At 48.9% G+C, this 20,421-nt stretch overlaps 2 protein-coding genes across 26 annotated transcripts in view; one reads left to right on the top strand and one right to left on the bottom strand.

Moving 5' to 3' along the window:
* The window catches only part of LOC141574279 (uncharacterized), a 150,045-nt gene extending 142,263 nt beyond the window's left edge, over nt 1–7,782 (bottom strand). For 15 of the 25 annotated variants that reach the window (XM_074349021.1, XM_074349022.1, XM_074349024.1 and 12 more), the window contains exons 1-6: nt 7,559–7,776; nt 5,754–6,132; nt 5,002–5,137; nt 2,446–2,532; nt 1,938–2,098; nt 1,602–1,648 (exon numbers count right to left, since the gene is read on the bottom strand). In XM_074349021.1, coding sequence (XP_074205122.1) covers nt 1,602–1,648; nt 1,938–2,098; nt 2,446–2,532; nt 5,002–5,043 — 337 coding nt within the window. In that variant the 5' untranslated portion in view covers nt 5,044–5,137; nt 5,754–6,132; nt 7,559–7,776. Of the gene's footprint in view, nt 1–1,601; nt 1,649–1,937; nt 2,099–2,445; nt 2,533–5,001; nt 5,138–5,753; nt 6,133–7,558 lie in introns of all 25 variants that reach the window. The other 10 variants (XM_074349043.1, XM_074349044.1, XM_074349046.1 and 7 more) reach the window with 7 other exon arrangements.
* Nucleotides 7,783–8,416: 634 nt separating this feature from the next.
* LOC141574280 (GDP-fucose protein O-fucosyltransferase 2-like) lies at nt 8,417–15,420 on the top strand. Its single transcript, XM_074349049.1, has 3 exons — nt 8,417–8,525; nt 9,524–9,756; nt 11,894–15,420. The coding sequence occupies exons 1-3, from the start codon at nt 8,431–8,433 to the stop codon at nt 11,899–11,901; spliced, it is 336 nt and encodes a 111-aa protein (XP_074205150.1). The 5' UTR covers nt 8,417–8,430; the 3' UTR covers nt 11,902–15,420.
* The last annotated feature ends 5,001 nt before the right edge of the window (nt 15,421–20,421 follow it).

Here is a 20,421-nt window from a genome sequence, read left to right as displayed (position 1 = left end):
TGGATTTAAACACACACATCCCAGCCCCCACAGGAACACACAGTCCCATAAATCCCTACAACTTCCACTGGTAACTACGGAACTGATGAGGACACGGGTTTCGGGGCTGCAGAGGCCTGACTGTATGACTTTCTCCGTGGCCTATTAATGTGGTTGTTATGGGCCTTGTCTGAAGTGGCTTGCTTACCGCACCTGGTACATGGGAAATATAAAATAAGTACTAGAACCTCCACTTTTTCTCCCTCTTGGGCCTTCCAACCTAAAAAGTAATACGTGAACTCAGACGGCCTAGTCACCACAATGATGTCCGACCAGCCCGGCTCTCCTGAGTGATGGACACTGACTTGCGCATTAACTCGGAACAGTAGGGGAACCGCCTTCCTCTAACTGGGCCTCTCCCCACAGCAGGCACGCCCTCAGCTGAGAAGGGGCCAACTCCCCCATTGAGGTGTGTGCTGGTGGCTTCAGTGTGACCTGGCCCTGCCGGGACATGAACCTGCAGTGAGGTGGAGTGTCAGGAGGAGGGGGGGTCCCTGCTGGGGCAGCAGGGGGCCCGGTAGCACCCTGCGCAGCCTGGTGCCTGGGGCTCCCCAACATCTCCTACGGCCCCCGGGTCGGCTCTGGTCTGGGCCACTCCATGCACCCTCCCAGTATCTTTTCATTAAGTCCCTTTTTTGCTTTTATCAGCCAGAGGTGGCTTCTGTTGCTTGTTCAGTGAAACAGTGCATCAGGAAACCAGACTATTTCTAAGATCAGTAAAATACGAACTTTGGTCAGCTCGCCGGGCAGACCGTGCAGCACAAATTCCCGCACAGGGCTGTGCAAATGCCTTACGTGAAGGGTCCTCATCATCTGTCTTCAGAGATACAGAAGCTCGTGGTTCAGGTAAAACCTCAGGGAGGGATTGAGGAATCCAAAGCTGGTTGGTTTCAAAGACTAACCGGTCGGACCAGACCCCTGAGCTGTGGTCAGAAGCCTGGCTCAATGTCACGCAGACTCAGCACCCTAAGTGTCCGGTGGGGCCGGTGCTGTTTCCTTTACAGGCTCTCGTTTGGGAGTCACTGTAGCCCCTTACACTCAGCAGGGAATCCAGCCCTCTTAGCCCCCACCCTGAGTGCTCCATGACACAAATCTCGGGAGTGTTTAATTTTCATCTTTGTTTAGGAGGATGGAGGTGGGGCAAGAGGAGAGATAAATTCACACTTAGTGACACCAAGTCACAGCCAGTACCTCCTCCTCGGAGAGCTATGTGCTCCCACAGTGGTGGCTGGGGGGCTGGGCAGAGCCCCTCCTCTGGTCACAGAGGGACTCACTCCTCTGACTGCAACTGATGGGTTGGACAACCAATCCAGAGGGGACAGAGCATCTTTCCCGGGAATTTGGAACTGACACACAGAAATTAATTTCACTCATCTGGGGATTGGGAGGAGGGTGGGAATCAAATGAAACCAGAGCAGGAGAGAAAGTTACAAGTGAATGAGAGAGAGACAGAGAGACTGAACTTGTGAGAGTAAATAGTGTGAAGGAAGGATAACAATCAGGGCACAGAGGAATTCCAGCTCCTGGCTGTCTAGTGTGTCCCACCCAGCCCATCAACAAACCTGCGGGATGGTTAACATCATTCCAGTTTTGCAGATTAGGAAACAGGCTGAAAGAGAGGGGGTTGGCTTTGGGTGCACAGTTAATTTAATTGCCACTGGACCCCTCACTTCCCACTGCCTGAAGGCACCATGATCCTCACAGGGACCCTGCAGTGCTGACAGCCTAGCACCCTGATCAAAGGGACCCTGCGGGAGTGGGAACCTCTCTGAGTTTGGAGAGTTCCCTGCACCGAGATTCCATGCATCAGCCGGCTCCCGCTCACCCCAGGTTAACGTCTCCCCAGCTGTGTAGTCCCCCGACACGCTTCCCTCCCTGCCAGGCACCTCCGTTCTTACCACCGAGTGTACTGCAGGAATTCAGGCACAGGGATGCCCAAAGCAACACGAGCCCACCGGCTGTACAAACAGCAGACTCCCAGCCCCACCTGGGCTCCATGGGGATAGTAGGTGTCCTCACCTTTCATGTACCTAAGGCAATCTGTTTCTTCAGCTGGAGGCTATAGAGAAAAATAAAAGGTCCAAAACATTGTTCAGTGAGGAATTCCTCCAAGGACCTGACTTCAGAGTTTACAACCAGTTGTGCTGGCCGCTCTTACCCCCGGACTTTGGGTGAGGTGGATTATTGATCAGCACAATCGCCGGTGGCCCAGCTCCTGGGCTTGGCTGCCCAGAGGGGGCTGGGGGAATGGGTAAGGCCAGGGCACTCAGGAAGAGCATAGAGGACCTGACATCTCGCCTCCGCAGTTGTAAACCCTTCCCCAAATCTCAAGGCATCGGACAGAGTGCAGCCACCACAATAATGAGATGTTCCCATCTCTTCACTCACTCCTGTTGGTTCACTTACGTGCTGAGCATCCACTGGGTCACAGGACATGACACACAGGATGGCCGATGGGACAGGCTTGGTACTTCCCCCTGGATCCTGTTCAATCTGATGGAAGAATGATCACTCATAAACGGTTTCTCAAAAGGATACATAGACAGGAGACAAACTGCAGAGTGAATCAAATTTTAAAATATAAATGAAGATCCCCCAGTCTCCCCGCCTAAGGTTAACAGCATAAAGAAAATAGATCTTGCCTTTGATCACCAAGGAAGTGGTCACCCTCTCTCAGGAGGAAAGGAGAGTTAATCTTTGAGCACGACACAGAAGTGCTCCATCGAATTGGACCAGGACCTCTGCATTCATTCATCAAATCTGTATAAGCTCCTACTACTTATGGGAATCTAGTAACTATACCCATTCCCAAGGCTCTTGGGCTTTATTAGTCAACAAAATAGACACGACTCCCCATCACTGGGGGCTCAGAGTTTTAGCAGAGAAAACAGGCAACATGATGGGGGTAGCAAGAGCTTGGGGAAAAATAAGAGTGATATGAGCAAACTCAGGTGATGGTGGTGGGGTGGGAGGCAGGCAGGAGGGAATAAGGCAATCCTGGCAGATCTCAAGGAGTAATGAACTTGAAGCAGAATAGATCCGGAGGAAGAAGGAAGAGCCGGAGCCAGAGGCCCCCAGAGTGATGGGGAGAGTGTGGGCGGAGAGGCAGAGCAGGCCGGGTCCTGGAAGACTTTGGGACGACTTTGGCTCCTAATGGAATGGTGACCCTTTTAGTGAGTTTTGATGGGATGGGTGATGTCCAATTTATGCTTTTGTTTTGGGTTTTCTTGGGAGGAGGTTAATTTATTTATTTTAGTGAAGGTGCTGTGGTTTGAACCCAGGATCTCATGCATGCTAAGCATGCACTGTATCACTGAGCTACACCCACCCCCTCAAATGTATGCTTTTATAGGCTCCCTCTGACTCTGTGTGGATGAGATTGTAGAAAAGCAAAGATGGAAGAAGTAGGCTATTTGGTGTCCAACAAGGAGCTGAAGGTGGCTCCTAGGAGGGTGGGGAACAGGGAGTAGGTGGTTAATGAATTCAGAGTAGCCAGAATTTTCTAACAAGCTGGATTTGCTGTCTGTGTGTGTGTAAGAGAAAGAGAGAGAAAGAACATGGTTCCAACATCTGGACCTGGAAAATGGGATGGATGTCCTCTCCATCCACAGGGGATGGGACAAGATGGGGCTGAGCAGGTGGAAAGGGGCTGGAATCAGCTCAGTTCTTCAATGTCATGATGAAGGAGTCTATTAGATATTGCCACAGAAATGCCTAATAGGTAGAGGAGTCTGGGGTTTTTTTTTTTCTTTTTAACATTAAAAAATATAATTTAAATGTATTAATTTTATTATGTGAATGGATTTGGAACTTTATTTCATGCCAAGTTACATGTTATAATAGCCAAATGGAAAATATATCAGAAAAGGGGAGAAATGAGGGCTTTCACATAAACTGACTGTCCATAACGTAGGTAAAATTTCAATGAAACAGTCTTCAGTGCAAAAACCTCATCTTGGTGTTACATAAAATTAAATGAAAAAGGACTATGTTGATGTATCATTATTTCATGTTACATAATAGCCCCAAACAAACACACTGTTTAACTATGAGGCTTATAGAAATACTATTCACTTTATTGACATAAATACAGAAATGCAGAAAGGTTCTAAGGTAGAATAAGCATCTTAGTGGAAATAATAGAGATCTGAGCATTTCACATGATATGTATGGACTGATTCAAAATTTGGAAAAGTAATTTACACAGTAGAACATATGTATGAATGTGAAAGCAAGATGAATGAAAGAGAAAGAATATGAGTATCAGGGAGAGAGTTCCAAATGGAAAAGGCCAATCAGGGAGTTTTGGACAAATCGAGAAATTGATGGCATGTCAATTTCCAAGTCTGGTTGCTTCCACCAAAAGTATAGCAGTGAGATAGAGGAGAGACCCAGGACCCAACTCCGAGGCACATTCGCAGTAAATATTTGGAAAAAAGAGGAGACGTTGGCAAAAGACCAGCCAGTGGATCGAAAGCAGAGCGATGGGCTGGAGGCCAAGTGAAGCAGGAACACGGGGGAGGAGAAATGGAAGAGCTGGGTCAAATGCTGCCAAAGGGCCACGCATGATGAAGACTAAAAACTGACCACTATATTTAGCAACGTGGGGTCACTGATGGCCTTGACAGAGCAGTTTCCATAGAGCGAGAGATCAGGGGAAAAGCCAGAGTGGGTGCAAAAGGGAATGGCTCAAGAGAATATGCAGACAGTGAGTTTAAACGACTCATTAAAGATTTGCTGCAAAGACATGGGGTGGCAGTTGGTGGGGGCCAATTAGAGTCAAGGAGTGCTGTTTGTTTCTTTTAAGAGGATGGACTTTTATATACTGATAGGAGCCAACTAGCAGGAGAACAAAATAGATGAGGTAGTGACAGAGAGGATGGATGTGGGAGTGACAGCCCGGAGAAGATTGTATGGATGGGCCCCCTGGTGACTTTTGGATGATCTGGCTTTCGATGTCACCTGTAATAAGAGGTGGGGCAGCGAGAGTGAGGTCACAGACATCAGAAGGCGAGCGGATGTGCTGGGAGTTGCTGGTGAAAGTTCTTTTCTGTTGGCTTCAGTTTGCTTGGTCAAAGTAGAAAAGTAAACTTACCAGCTGAGGGACGAGAAGGAAGAGTTACTGGAGTCATGAGCAGAAGATACGAAAGAGCCTTCAGGGACAATGGGACAGTGAAAAGAGCAGAGGGAGACGGGGGTAGTGTGCTCCCAGAAAGTTACGTTTTATCTTTGAGGTCCCCATGTGTTGGATGTGTGATTGCCCTTCCTGCTGTCTACGAAATAAAAATTGAGTATGGTTCAGGGAAAATGCTATTTCATTCTAAGAGGCTGCCTGTTTCTCAGGAACGGTCATCTTAAACTGCAAACACTACAAAAATGTTGAAAAGAAGAACTTGTGTACCCAATGACCCACTATTTTCTATAAATTTGGTTGCTATTTAGTTCCCCTATCAATACCACAGAACCGATGCTGCCTAGGATGGAGATACATCGATGCTTAAATGGAAATGAAATCTGTATCTTTTTCCTAAACTCCATGGCTTCCTTAACATCCCATTCCCCTTGGAATTTAGGGGTGTCCGGTATAAGAAATAAGAAACAGTTTGAGAAAATCCCGGCTCAGAATTACACAGCACAACCTCGCTCAGAAGTATACAGCCATAAAAATGTTTAGAAGCAAAACTCCATAACTACTCTTAAAGAATTTTGCAAACCTGGGCCTGCCCAGATGTTTCCAAACTGGAAAGGTACTCCAATCAGTTGACCGGTACGGGAACCAGAGGCTGGTCAGCCTTTTCTGTAAAAGCCAGAGAGTAAATATTTTCAGTTTTGCAGATCATTTTGTTGTAACCATGCAGGTCTGCAATAAGAAAGCGAAGAGCACTGGGAGACACGAAACAAATGGGCATGCCCACACCCTCCCTTCCACTCAGGGCAGCTTCTCTGTGGTGGGGAGCTTTGCCACAATGACTTGTTTCTTTGTTTCCATTGGTTTCTTTGTTTCCACCTTACTGCTCAAACTCAGAACTTCAAGTGAGCCTGGTCCTTCAGCATCCATGCAGAAAGAAGGCTGAGCGGGGGTGGGGATCCCACCTGACAGAGAAGAGAGATGGCTTGTCACCATGACATGAGACAATCACACCTTCCGGGGTGAAAGGGAACAAAGATAAGGGAGGGGCACAGCAGTGGGACCCCTGGGTCACCTGCCAGGCTTGCTCTCCCTCCACGGCCACCCTGGGGGCCTGGGTGGTGTTGGAACTCAGCTACAGTGATTAGGCTGAGGGGACTCAGGATAAAGGACCCTCCGTCTCCACACCGGGTTCCAAACGCAGCCTCCCTAAATCTACCCTCTGAATTTCTGGAACTCAGCTGGAAGAATACATGATCAGGCCAGACCCAGAGCCCAAGCCAAACACGACAAGGGTCACGTGGGGTTGTAACCCCGTGCTCAGCGGTCGGGGTCTCCTTGCAAATCTGCAGAAATCCCTGTTCTGCCTCATTCCTGGGAGAAACCCCACATCTCTTCCTGCTCTGTCTGTTCTTCTCTTGAGGCTATTGTCCTGGAGGGATGCAGAGTCCTTGAACCTGGCCCTCCAAACGTACATAAGCAGCCTGTTCAATAAAACAAATTATGCACTTTTTCACATTTGCCAGTTTTTTGATTCCAGAAAGGCTGCGGGACTCTTTCTCACTGTCTCCTGTGCCCCCACCACTTGGTGGCCCTCTCCTCATGGAAACACGATTTCCCACAACTGCACCCTGCCTCCCAGCTTGTCAGAGGGGAGTGACCCACAAAGACACAGGTGTTTGTGAGGATCCTGTCCCCCAGCAGAAAGCCTACTCCTGGAGCCACGGACAGGGATCTGGCCTCCTGAGCCGCTCAGCTCTAATTGAAAGCCTAAACTGGGGACCCCGAACATTGCTGACTGACTTTCTGAGTCACCTGGGCTGGAAGGGCCTGATTTTTCTTTCCAAGAATGGATGTAGCACAGCCTCCATTTTCAGGGCTGACATTCATGACGTATCTAGTTCCCCCAAATGCACCCCAGGAAGGAAAGGCCCTTCCATCCCACTGGTTAGAAACCCAGCCCAGGGGAGTTCCGAAGCACTGCATTGCTGTCAGGTCCAGCATCCCTGCAGAGTGGCCCCTGCCCCTGAATGAGCCCCTTCCCTGGGCCTTCCCTGCCTCGACATGACCACACCCCAGGTGTTGCTGGGGAAGGCAGGGAGTGCAGTGAGGGGAGGGGGGAAGCAGAGCCCCTTGCTCTGGAGTGAGGAGACCACAGAGAAAGGCACACACCACCCCGACCCTATACCCCAAACTCTTAGCCCCGCCAACACAGGGGCCGCTCTGCGCCCTCTCACCGTGGCTCTCCTGTGAGACTGCACCCAACCCGACATCTGGCACCCAAGCCCTACCTCCCCGCTTATGACAGATCCCGTCTTCTTGGAAACTGCCTAGCAGCGCGTATTCAAGGCCGGCAGCGGGCCTGGCGGATCTGCACTTCAGGTGCCCTACCTGGCCAGCCGTGCGTGCCTGGGCTCAGTCCTCTTTCTTGCCCACCGGTAGCCTGGGTCCACGTCCGGTGCAAGCGGAGGCCACGGAGCCCAGGCTGATCCCCACACACGGACAGGTGAGGGTGCCCCCGCCCCGCTGCCCCGCTGCCCCGCCCACTGGTGGCAGCAACGCCCCAGCCTCCGGCCGGCGCCACCTGCAGGTCAGGACTTCCGCGCGGCCCTGCCCTCCCCGGCCCCGCCCAGCTGTCCCATAAGCCTCCCCCAACCCCCGTCCTGGCTGCGCCCTGGCTCCCATTGGCTCCGCAAGTTCTGCCCTCGCACAACTAGACTCGGGAGGACGCACGACGCAAGCGCTAGGGGAGGGCCCCGCGGAGTTGCCATGGTTACAGGCGCCACGCTCTGCGCGGGCCGGCGTGCGCTTCTGGGGCGGGTAGCGGGCTCCGGAAGTGTGCAGCTGCCCGGGACCATGGCGGTGCTTGCTGCTGGGGATGGCGGCTTGCTCGGCCGGGCGACTAGTTCTGGCCTGGTCAGTCGGCGGCCGACATCCTGTCTGGGGCGGCGTCCCACAGACGGTAAACGTACGTCCGCGCCGTCGGCGGGGCCGGCGGACATGAACCGGGGTGGGATCGGGGTTGGAGCGGTAGCCGGGGAGGGCTGTGTTGCCGGGGAGCGTGTTGGGGCGGGGCGGGGCAGGGCTTGGGCACAGCCTCAAGCTTTCCTCCCCCTCAGGCCCTGGGGCTGGGGCCGCGAGTCTGGGTCGCCCTTGGTGGCCGCGGCCTCCCAGAACCCCCCGGGAAGGGCAGGCGGAGGACCCATCTTAGATGAAGCGGGGCCTTACCCGGGTTTTGAAGAGCCCCAGAATCAGGTGTTGGAATGGGGTGGCTTATCAGCCTTGTTTATCTGCAGGGAAATTTCAGTTCCATCCAGATGTTGGTTCCTTCAGTCAACCTCAGGAATAAGACACAAGGGTCAGTGCCGATAAGCAGTTATCTAGGGCTTGACTCAAAATAAACTATGCGGGGTGTAGGGATGGTAGATGGGACCCTCCCTCTTGAAGTTAGCAGTCTTCTGGGATTAGAGGCCCCAGTTGAGGATTACATCCTCATCTGCAGTAATGGAGCTTGTGAGAAACACACAGAGAAGGGAGGGGTGTGGTGGCGGTAACTCATTACAGAATCCAGGACCCTTGCCTGGCTCTTGTGTAGAAGAGTCTCGCCTTGGATAGGGCAACAGTTATCAAAGTGTATCCAAGGCCCCTGAGGTGCAAGACCATTTTCATAGAAACGCCGGGATGTCACCTGCCTTTTGCACACTCTTGCTCTCCCGAGTTCCTGCGGGGTTTTCCAGGGAAAACCTGGCCTGCGATATCACAAAACAGGGAATGCAGAGGCAGATAGGAGAATTCAGCTCTCACCAGTCCAAAAGAGATTTGCAGAAATTAAAATCACTGCTATTCTTCTCACTAATGATTTTTCTTTTGAAAAGTAGAATTATATTTTGTTTAAGAGTATTAATGGTAACATACAGTAGATTGTTAATATTTTTAAGTGAATTCATACACTTTTTCTAACTTCTTATTTAACTTCTAACACAGGAAATATTGATAGATTAAACTCACATAAATAGCAGCCTTTTGGGTTCTCAGTAATTGTTAAGAGTGTATAGGGTTCTGTAGAACAAGAAATTTGAGAGCCCCTGGAGAACGGGTGCTCAGATGCTAGTCGGGTGCTTAGTGGTGTTAGACGGATGCCAAGATGTCTTCCGCAACTGCTCCCGGACTTGAAGTAATTGGCCACATGGAGATGGGTGGGCAGTGCCTCCACTTTACAAACCAGAAGCTGCTGAATGTGTCTGGAGTCTAGGCCATGGGCTGTGCAGGGATTCCCGTTGTATCTGTTCTATCTAAGCCGGGATTCCTGTGCAGAGGCCTGGCCCTGAAGACCCGCTCTCCTTTGCTCCCTGCCAGGTACCTTCTGTGTGACTTCAACCCTCCAGAGGGCTTCAACCTCCGTAGGAACGTCTGCATCCACATTGCCTTCCTCCTGAAGACCCTGCTGAAGATGGAGGAGCCGGTACTGGTGCTATTCCCTTGGGGCCACCTCTACCACTGGCAGAGCCCCGATCCCTGGTCCGACTCCTTTGACCTCCCAAGTCTCAACAGAAACATCCCTGACATTGAGTACGAGCAGTTCATTGCAGGTGAGGTGGTGGTCATTTAACTGGGGCCAGGTGGTCTTTGTTCTGGTTCCGATCTGAACATCGGGCCATCTTACTTTGGGCTTGTCGGTCTGCTTAGGGGCCCTGCTCATGTTCCCTACACTGCAGGTGAATTTGGTTTTTCCATAGTTTTGTTGGGAAATCAATTTGAAGTGTATGAGCTCTATGTCCCCTCCCCTCTGAAAACCCTGGCCTCCTGGTGAGATGGAGCGGTGACAAGGAGGCCACTGCCACAGAGGCCCTTGTCCCAGAAAGAGTCGCTCGCTGTGCAGTCAGGGCTGTTCTTACCTGTAGGAAAACACGATGTGTGTGTAGCATGGGCCACGTGCTGGAGAAGATATGTAACTGCCCATCCAGTATAATTTGGTCCTGCTCAAGCTACCCATTTTAAATTTTGTAAGAGGGAAGGGTTCAAGATTTTCTTTGAATAAACGTATTTAGAGCTTATCAATTTTTTTTTAAATTGAAATGTGATTGATTTACAATGTTTTGTTAGTTTCAGTTATACAGCTGTTTTGTTAGTTTCAGGTATGCAGCATAGTGATTCAGTTGTACATATACATAGTCTATTCTTTTTCAGGTTCTTTTCCATTATAGGTTGCAAGATACTGAATATTCTTCCCTGTGTTCTACAGTGAATCCTTGTCGTTTGTCTGTTTTACATATAGTAATTTGTATCTGTTAATCCCAAACTCCTAAGTTTGTTTTATAAGTCTGTGAGTCTGTTTTTTGTTTTATAGATAAGTTCATTTGTATCATTTTTTAAAAAATTCCACATATAAATGATATCATATGATACTTGTCTTTGTCTAACTTATTTCACTTAGTGAGATAATCTCCAGTTCCATCCATGTTGCTGTAAATGGCCTTATTTCCTTCTTTGTTATGACTGAGTAATATTCTGTTATATCTAAATACCACATCTTTATCCAGTCATCTGTCAGTGAATGTTTAGGTTGCTTCTATGTCTTGGCCATTGTAAACAGTGCTCCTGTGAAAATTGGGGTGCAGGTATCTTTTGGAATGAAGGTTCCCTCTGGATATATGCCCAGGAGTGGGATTGCTGGATTAGGTGATAAGCCTTTTTTTTTTTTTTTTTTTTTTTGTCTTTTGAGGAATCTCCATACTGTTTTCCACAGTGGCTGCACCAAACTACATTCCCACCAACAATGTAGGAGGGTTTCCTTTTCTCCACAGCCTCTCCGGCATTTATGGTTTGTGGACTTTTGAATGATGGCCATTCTGACTGGTGTGAGATGATAACACTGTAGTTTTGAGTTGCATTTCTCTGATAATTGAACGATATTAAGCATTTTTTATATACCTATTGGCCATCTGTGTGTCTTCATTGGAGAATTGCTTGTTTAGTTGTTCTGCCCATTTTTGGATTTGGTTGTTTATTTTTTTCTTATTAAGTTGTATGAACTATTTATATAGTCTAGAAATTAAGCCATGGTCAGTCTCATCTTTTGCAAATATTTTCTCCCATTCCATAGGTTGTCTTTTAGTTTTACTTATGGTTTCTATTGCTGTGCAAAAGTTTATAAGTTTAATTAGGTCTCATTTATTTATTTTGGCTTTTATTTCTGTTGCTTGGTTTGCTTAGGTTGCCCTACGAAAACATTGCTGAGATGTATGTCAAATAATGTTTTGCCTATGTTTTCTTGTGAGAAGTTTATAGTGTCGTGTCTAATATTTAAGTCTTTAAGCCATTTTGAGTTTGTTTCTTTTTGGTTTTTTTGCGACTCTATTGTATGCTTTTGATTTGTGGTTACCTTATTCTTCAAATATATCAGCCCATTACTATATCTATTTCCTTTAGACTGATAATCACGTAGGCTCCAACACATCCTAAGAATAACGAAGAAAAAAAAGAAAGAAAAAAATCTACATTTTCTTGCTCCCCTCTCCCATTCCCAACTTTTTTTATTTTGATGTCCTTTTTCATTTTTACATCTTTATGTTTATTCTCTTGCAACTCGTTATTGCATTTCCAACTATGGTTTTCCTGTTTCTATAGCATCCTGCTTCCTTTCTGTTTAGAATAGAACCTTTTAATGTCTCTGTTAGGTTCAATATTGCTGAGTTATCTCACCTCCCCCTCCCCCCTTCCCCCCAGGCCTCTGAATCCTCAGTCCAGGGAAGCTAAACCATTCTAGCCTTCATCGGTTCTGGGAAAGCAATCTTCAGAGTGGGAAAAGACATTGAAAAATAATATTCTGTGAGTTGCATTCTACCCTTGCCCAGAGATGAGAAACATCTGAAGGTGGAGGAAAACAGCTGGAGGTGGGGAACACAAAGTCTTTTCTCTTTTTGCTACTGAAGAAATGATTGCTTTTGCAATTAGTGATGATGCCCTTTAAATTGGTGAGATCGAGATTCCACAGCTTCAGCGCCTGTGAATAACCAGCTGGGAGAAAGCTCTCTAGGGCCCCTGCAGTGGGAAAGGCAGCCCCTCTGAGCACCTGTTGTTCTGTATTCTTCCTGCCTCCACACGGGTTCCCTAGGCACCGTGCAGGACGATGCAGTTACCCAAGGTGGAGGACGGGGAGACCCCTGCTGTGTGGCGAGCCACAGAAGCCCACACTTGAAGGACAAAATGTAGAGTAGTGGAGCGGTCATAGGAACAGGGGATGGTTGAGACCCAGGATGGTGTCCTGGAGTCCAGCAGCCAAGGCTGGTGGGGAAGATGGGGCCCTGGGGCATGGGCAGTCCTTGAGGGATCTGAAGCAAAGATAGGAACCAAGAGACTGGATTCGTGTGGGGGTACGGCACCCCTTGGAGGCTGCGGGGCAGCTCAGTGGGCCCAGGGGGAGCGGGCACTTCCCCAAAGCTGGGTTGACAGGTCACAACCAACTCACTGGGGACCGAGAGGCACTGAGTCATTTTTAACTTTTTGTCCCTCTTCCTGGAAAAGAAACTGCTGCCTGTTAAATAGCCTGTGTCGTTAGTGAGAATTAAAGACATGAAGCAAGATTGCCTCAAAAGTCATCCATTGTGTAGTTGTTAATAAGGGTCAAATGAAAACTTGAACAGATGAAATGAAGCATTCATCAGAGGATTTGAAAATCCTTTAAAATAAAAATTCTTGCTGCCTTTGTTCTTCATTTCAGGGTTCACTTGGTGATAATAATCATAACCAAAGCAACAGCAAACCTTTACAGAACTCTGTCCTGCTGTTCCAGGAATGCTGTGTTCATGACAACCCAATGAGTTGGCACCACTATGAGTTCCACTTTAAAGGTAAGGACATTCATTAATCACACGGCTAATAAATGGCAGAGCTGGGACTTGAACCCGAGCTCTCTGGCCCCAGAGACCCCTCTCAGCCCCTTCACTGCAGCTCATCACTTGGCATGCCCGACACAGGCCAGCATTTACGAGCAGCGTGACCTTGGCCAAGGCTGCTTCACTGCTTGGTCTCTGATTCCTCATCTGTAGAATGGGGGTGTGGGCAGTGAACTCTGTGAGCTCAGTGGTCACTTCCTCCAGCTCTGCAATTCTACTGCTTTGAGTTAGTATAGTAAGTATCCGAGCCCCTACATGGCCCACGCATGGGCTGGCGCTTTGCTAGGCCCTGGGTTACGGAGCAAAGTAAGATCCGCCTGCTCCTCCGAGGAGCCTGTGTCCCTCCACGGCAAACAGCTGCGAGGCCCAGGCTCCCTCGCTGGCGGTCGGGGGCTGGGCAGGAAAGTCTGATAAGAGAAGATGGAGGCAGAGCCCCTCCGGGAACAGTGGTGGCCACACAGCTCTCAGGAGCGAGAGCCTCTGTCCAGGCTGCTGAGAGGGGGATCCTCATGAGGCCAGTAGTCCCCCCAACCTAAGCCCTCAGGACAAAGATCCAGCCATCCCTGCAGTGTCACCATAGAGCCAGTCCATCCTCATCACTGTGCCTCTGTGCTTCTTTGTCCTGGGGCCTCTCTTCCCCCTACACCCAGAAGACTCTTCTCCCTCTCTTCTCTGAGTGCCCCCTCACTTCACCCGTGGTCCCTGCTTCCTGGGCCACCATCTCTGGAGTTGACGCTTTGCACCTTCACACCCCCCGTTTGATCAGGAGCCTGGGTTGGCCTCCTTGTGCTCACTTTCCACCTTCAGATGATTGCTCCTCCCCTCGTGGGAGCACATGGAAAACCCAGATCCTTTCCTAGCAGTGCCTGCCACCCTGGCCTCCCTGCTCATCTGCCTCAGTCAGGAGCACCTGGACCACCAGCTCTGTATTGCCTCGCCTCCTACCATCAAGACGTCAAAGTTCATTCTCCTTCCACCACCCAGTATGGTCATTGTAGGGTCTTCTTCTCCGTCAGCCTGAGCCAGCCACCCCCCATTCACCCTCCCCCCGGGCTCATACCCGGGCGTGTCTCCACCCCAGGTCCAGCCTCTCTCCTTTAAGTGCCCACCTCTAGCCGTCCAGCTTCTTCTCCACCAGCCTCCCTGGCCCTCCTTCACCCTCACTGGGGCATCATGCGCTGACTCCTCTGCTTTCCTGCCTGTCCACGTTCCTCTTACTTCCACTTCCCCACCTTCCAGCTCTGCATCCACAGTCAGCACTCTCTTTATGACAGACAAAACCCCCTTGAGCCTTGACCTTTTCAGTTCCTCACCAGGCCGACTTCCATCTCGGTTCAGCCAGCTCTACTTGTTCTGAGCCTGCAGGCAGCAGGCTCTCCCAGCACAGATTTCCAAGACTACAAATCAATGCCCACCATGTTGCCGCTGCCAGGCAATCCTCCAGGATTTCTCTAGTGAGCACATTTCCCCACTTATCACTCAGTGGTGTCAACATTCTCTGCTCTCTGCACACCTCTAACCTTCCCTCTGTCTCTTCCCTGACTCCCAGCAGATGGCCTTGCCTCCTGCTTCAGAGAGAATGACATGTCACTGGAAAGGAACTCGCTCACCTGCAGCAAATCTGCTCACCTCACCTTTTATCTGTCCCTCTCCCACCTGGACTCTAGCTGTAGTTGTTCTTAATTCAGTGAGTTTAGTTGACATATATATACACAGTTAAAAGCATAGCACACTATCGGCTACCTTCTAGGGGTTACTTTTTCAATGTAACATGGAGTGTGTGATTCATCCACTTCATTGCATGTACCTGCAGTTCATTTGTTTTAACTGATCTTAAATGTTGTGTGTGTGAAAGTAACACAAGGCAAGGGTAAGCCAGGATTCAGGATGCTGGTTACTTCCTGTGAGAAGAGGCCAAGAGCAGGATAGGGAAAGAGGACACAGTATGTCACTGTCAATATTCCTGTTATGATGCTGGGTGATAGGTTCATAACTGTGTCTTATAATATTAATTTTAATACATAAATACCTCTGACAGGCACCTAAGATGAGAATGTGTCATGAACCAAGACATACAATGGGTAATATTACATCATTATTTTTATGTAATCTTGTTATATTATATATTAATCATAATCTTACATTATTTGTTATGGGTTATATATTATATAGATGCATGAATTATATATTATGTATATAAACACCTACATATGTATTATATACTATCTGCTAATAAATAAACAGAAGATAATATGCTAGTATATCTTCTATTATGTATTATTTAATAAATAATAACATACCCTATCCTGTTATATGACATGGAACATAATCTTTAATAAAATAAGAAATCTGTCAATATATATTGGTAATTAATAAAATTAAAGAAAACAGCCCGCAGCTTTTAACGCCGACACCGCTCCAGCTGTCACTGTGATTTCTCTTCCCTTTCATGGCCGAGGTCCTCACAGTGCTATCCGTTCCCCCTTTCATCTCCTTATCCTGAACCTTCCTCCTCCTCCCATCCCATGCTGCCTTCTGCCCCGTGCCCCCTCTAGTCACCAGCGGCCTCTGGGGCACTGATCTGCGGGCACGGTCTCAGGCCCCTGCTCACCTGCCTGTCCGCCGCCTCTGCCACCGCTGGTGGGGGCGGGGCGGGGGTCAGAGTGCACCCCTTGTCCTGGAAGAGAACACAGCACAGACTGTGACCAGCAGCAGGTGTGGCCGGGAACTGCAGGACTGGGGGGAGAGCCAGACTGTCTGCATCCAGACCTGGGGCGCTTGGAGTGTGAAGAAGCCCCGTCCTCACTGCCCCTGAAGTGAGGAAAACACCCTCAGGTGAGTTAAAGTGCTTATGACCTAGGTCTGTTGGCTGGAAAGGACAAACAGGCCCCTAAGGGGAGGGTAGTTGATGTTCCAGGCCCCACCAAAACCCTAAGTGCTGGCGGGGAACCAGGCTGGATGCTCCACTGGACCCAGTGCCCCTCGGGGGTGGGGCCTTCGGGAACAAGCAGAAAGCCCTCTGTCTCTGGGGAGGAACGGGGCAGTGTGGGAGCATCCCTGCAGCGAGTCAAGTGAAGTCAGGGCCTGTGGGATCCATTTGTATGGCCACATCGAGCCTCAGCAGAAGCCACAGCAGGAGTGGATTCCTGTCTCTCCAGCTGTCATCCTCGTGTCTGAGTGCCAGGCTTCAGACCCGATCCCCTGGGGCGCTAGGACAGTTATAGACAGAGGCGGCTCGGGGAGGCCTCAAGAGGGCGGTACTGGCCTTCCTGCCAACACGATTACATGAAGATCAAACAATCCATCGACGGGAAGAAAATAAGAACCATGGTCACCTCTGGACCCCAAGCTTAGACGTGGTGCATGGGGGACATTTATCGACAATTCAGCGAGGTTCTGGCCAGAGCTAGAGGCCAGGGCAGCAAGCCGGGAGTGACACTGAGGAGCATCATTGTGCAGAGGCTGGACTGGGTGTCTGCAGGCTCCTCCCAGGAGAAGCCTCAGAGTTTGGGAGGTGGCTAACATGGTTCCTTCATGTCACCAGCAAGTGGTGCCACCTGTGGAAAATCAGCTGTGATCCTGAGATGGGTCAGCCCTGGGTGATGTGATAAAGGCTCCTACAAGAGGGGGCGCCAGATGGACAGTGAACCAACCAACAGGCTGATGAGATTCCCACCTGTGTTTATCGTGCTTTCGTAGCCAAGAATGAGGAGAGAGTTGAATGGCTCACCATGAATATTTTAACAACTTTAGAGAGTTCCATGTCTCACTGCATTTAAGTGTCACCTGGAAGAATTCAAGCAGTGTCTAGACCCAGGGGAGGCAAACGGCCTCTCGGTTCCTCTTCAACCTGGCAAACCCAGCAGCCCTGTATGGCCAGACCTTGGCAAGTGCCTTCCCTTGTTATAACAAAACCCTTCCCCCGCACGCCTGTGGTAAGCTTTTGTTTTTTTTAATTAATGGGAATGAAGGTACCTTACAGCCTCCACAGACTTTTCCTTAGGGCTTCTCTCCTTAGACCCGGGCCCCCCGCTGCCCTGGGTCCTGCACTGCAGAAGGTTCCCCTGGCCCTGACACTTCCTCTGGCCACGCCCTCCATCGGGTGGAGTCAGCAAGGCCAAGGGGACATGGTCATTGGCTCCATCCCATGCTCTAGAAACCCAGGACGCCGAATGCCCTGTCTCAGCAGCCCCTGACCCATTTCTAGTGCCTGCACCGGCTCTCCCCGGAGTTCAGATTCCCAGCACTCACAGAGAGGCCAAAGGGCAGCTGTTTGCATGGAGGTTATAGGCAGAGCCCGGACGTGAAATCTGAGTGTCCCCCTGTGCACATCCAAGGCCACTTATGGCAAGGGATGGACCCAGCATTGGGAAGAAAAGGGTCAGGCTAGTGATCAGAGTCTGGGAATCAGCTCTCCCCACACGCTCACTTTCTTTGCAGGACTCCCCTGAGTCTGGTTGTTCTAATTTTGAACCTGGCCTTCCCCCTTATAATGAATGTATATTTGTAAAGGCAGGACTTTAGAACCTACTGCACTTAAAATGTTTAGATATATAGAATGTGAGCTCCCAGGTATGCTCTGGCCCTGCACTTCCAAGAGTCCAGAGCATTTATGTTGGCTCTACTGAGACTGTAAGTGGCAAAGACCATCTCCAGAGAGGAGGGGCTCCTGCTTCACGGTCCGAAGTCAGGATCTTCTGAGCGGATAAAACAATGGACACTGAGACCCTCAATTGTAAATTGATTTAGAATAACGCCAAAGGTGTGTATGACGTGTGTGTGTGCACGCACGCACCTGGGGAATTGTGTGGTACATGACTGTGAGTGTGTGTGTGGCTGTGCGCGCACGCGCCTGGGGATGTGTGTGGTTGTGTGTATGCTATGTGTGTGTGTGCGTCTGAGGACGTGTATGGTTGTGTGTATGGTATGTGTGTGTGTGGTACATGAGTCCATGTACGTGTGTGTGTAGGGAATGTATGTGGGCCAGAGTCAGTGTGTCTGCACGTGTGTTTGTGTGTATGTGCATGCATTAGTTTTAACAGTAGAAGCTGTCCTTTAGAATTATGAAGTAGTAAAATTTGTATGATGTCTTTTGCTGTATAATTCAAAATTAAAAAAATCTTCAGTCACTAGAAATTTATTCCCCCCCGATTCTGACTTTATTTTTCCATATTGATATGTCTTCATTTTACTGATGAAAAAACTTAGCTTAGAGATGTTAACTGACTCAACCACGGACATGGAGCTCGCGCACCCAGGGCCAGGACGCAGTCCAAGCCACGCTGCTCCAGAGGCCTGGAGCCCTACTCAAGATCACGCGTTGCCTCTTGGCGGGGGAACAGATTCTGATGGGCTGTGGCCAGCGTGCAGGCTGCCCAAACTGGGGACACGGGAAGCCGGGCAGAGAGTACCAGACAGCAGAGAAGAGTGAAGCCCTGCTCAGAAATTAGATAGGTTCCTAGGTCTTGGATGATTAAGGAGGCTCACTGCTCATCCTTGATCCCTTTGCTGGTGGCCAAAAGGGACCAAGGTCCACGAGAGCACTTCTGGGAGCTGCCTGCCAAAACCTGCAAAAGGACTGCTCAGGACTGGCTCTGCAGTAGGAACAGAGGAAGGAAATGTCACCTCTTGGTGGACATTATTGGTGATGGCAGTAGGAGGCCTAGCAGCCTCGGTATAGTGGTGGCAGGACAGGGTCCTAGTGGATGATCGTTTTCACCTCTCTTAAAAATCATTGCTTCATATATTGTATCCATTTTGTGGTTTATTTTAGGGTGGTAAATATGGTCTCTGTTACTCCATATTAGCTGGATTGATTAATTTTTTTATTGTTAATTTTCTCTTCAATGATTTGGAAGCTATATTGCCTTTTAATGAAAATTCTCTCTAAATTTTTATAAATCATCTCTAAGTTCATAACTTTATATGTAATTGGACCAGTATTCCTATAACACTATCAAAACTGAAATAACCTATTAGATCCTGTTCCTCAATAATGATAAATTTAGCATATTTTACCTCTCTGCTGTTCCAGATTGTGTGTGTGTGCGTTTGTGTGTGTGTGTGTGTGTGTGTGTGCGTGTGTGTATGTGTCCTCCAGTTACTATGTTTAGACAGTTGCTTCCAGTTTGTTATATTAACAATGAAATATAGCTATAAACTTCCTGGATTTCATTGCTCACTACCACTATTTAATACCATGTCTTTCCCACTTTTGAGTTATTTACTTATCGGGATTTTCAAATCAACTGGACACATGATTGGCTAAGTTTTTTCGAGAAGTGGACTTGGAACACTTTCATGTCTATATGAAGCTTTATGTTCTCCTCCTCAACAACTCTCAGGGTGTTGTTGATGGCCCAAGCCTTGTTTTAAAATATGGCATTGTTTTTCATCACCAAAAAAACAAAAAAAGTTTTCTTGATTTAAATTTCTGTCTTTTTATGACTGGCTAGTCTTTTCTGGTGGATAGAGATTTACTTAACCTTCCCCCTTCTTTTCGCCATAACTCGGATTCATTGAGATGCATGTTTTTACCATTTCTCAGATGGGCTTCCGCTTTGACTTCCACTTTAAACCATCACCCCACTCTTTTTCTCCATGCTTATTCCTGAAAAAGTGAGCTCTCTATCGGATTAAAGGTGGTTCCCGTCAGAGATGTGTGGCTCCCTGTCCAAAGGTCCAAATGAAGAGAAAAGGAAAGATTCCTGTTTCTGGTGGTTACATTTTGTCAGCTTAGAGATCTAGTTTTCCGTGTGGCTGCGGTGGAATCTGCAATATCTTGGCTCAGAGTTTCCTTTTTCTGGCTTCCTAGGGGAGCCGCAATAGCTGGGGTCACGGCGCTGTGGCCGTTGTCAGGATCCCGGGACTGAGGCAGCCCCTCTCCCCCCTTGTTATTTTGATCTTGCAAACTGGGTCCCAGCTATGCGAACCCTGCATCTGGCGGCCAGGATCGCCCCCCACGTGACGTGTCCCCAGTTCCTCGGCGTCCCTCACTGCTATCAGCTAGCTCCAGTAAGGGTGCGACCTGGCTTCCACTGCGGTCTTTCCTCCTTCCTCTCCAGGCAGGCCGTCCTTTACCACTAGTTGTCCCTATACTTTCTCTCCTGTGCTACATAAGCTGAAGGAATTCCTCAGGGTTTCCAGCAGGTACATGGCGCTCTTCTATGTTTGGACCCCTTCAGTGCTTGTAGTGGAAATTTAGGAGGTGGAAAGGAAGAGCTTGGGGGTTCTCCGTATCTAGGGGCTCCCTATCCAGCAGATTCAACTAACTGTGGTTTGAAAATATTCATGAAAAAACAGTTTCAAAAAGCAACACTTGAATTTGCCATACATTGACAACTACTTACATAGCATTCA

Source organism: Camelus bactrianus, chromosome 20, assembly GCF_048773025.1.
Source record: "Camelus bactrianus isolate YW-2024 breed Bactrian camel chromosome 20, ASM4877302v1, whole genome shotgun sequence".
Taxonomy (NCBI): Eukaryota; Metazoa; Chordata; class Mammalia; order Artiodactyla; family Camelidae; genus Camelus; species Camelus bactrianus.
The sequence above is the reverse complement of the archived record's forward strand: the minus strand, read 5'-3'. Positions and strand labels throughout refer to the sequence as shown.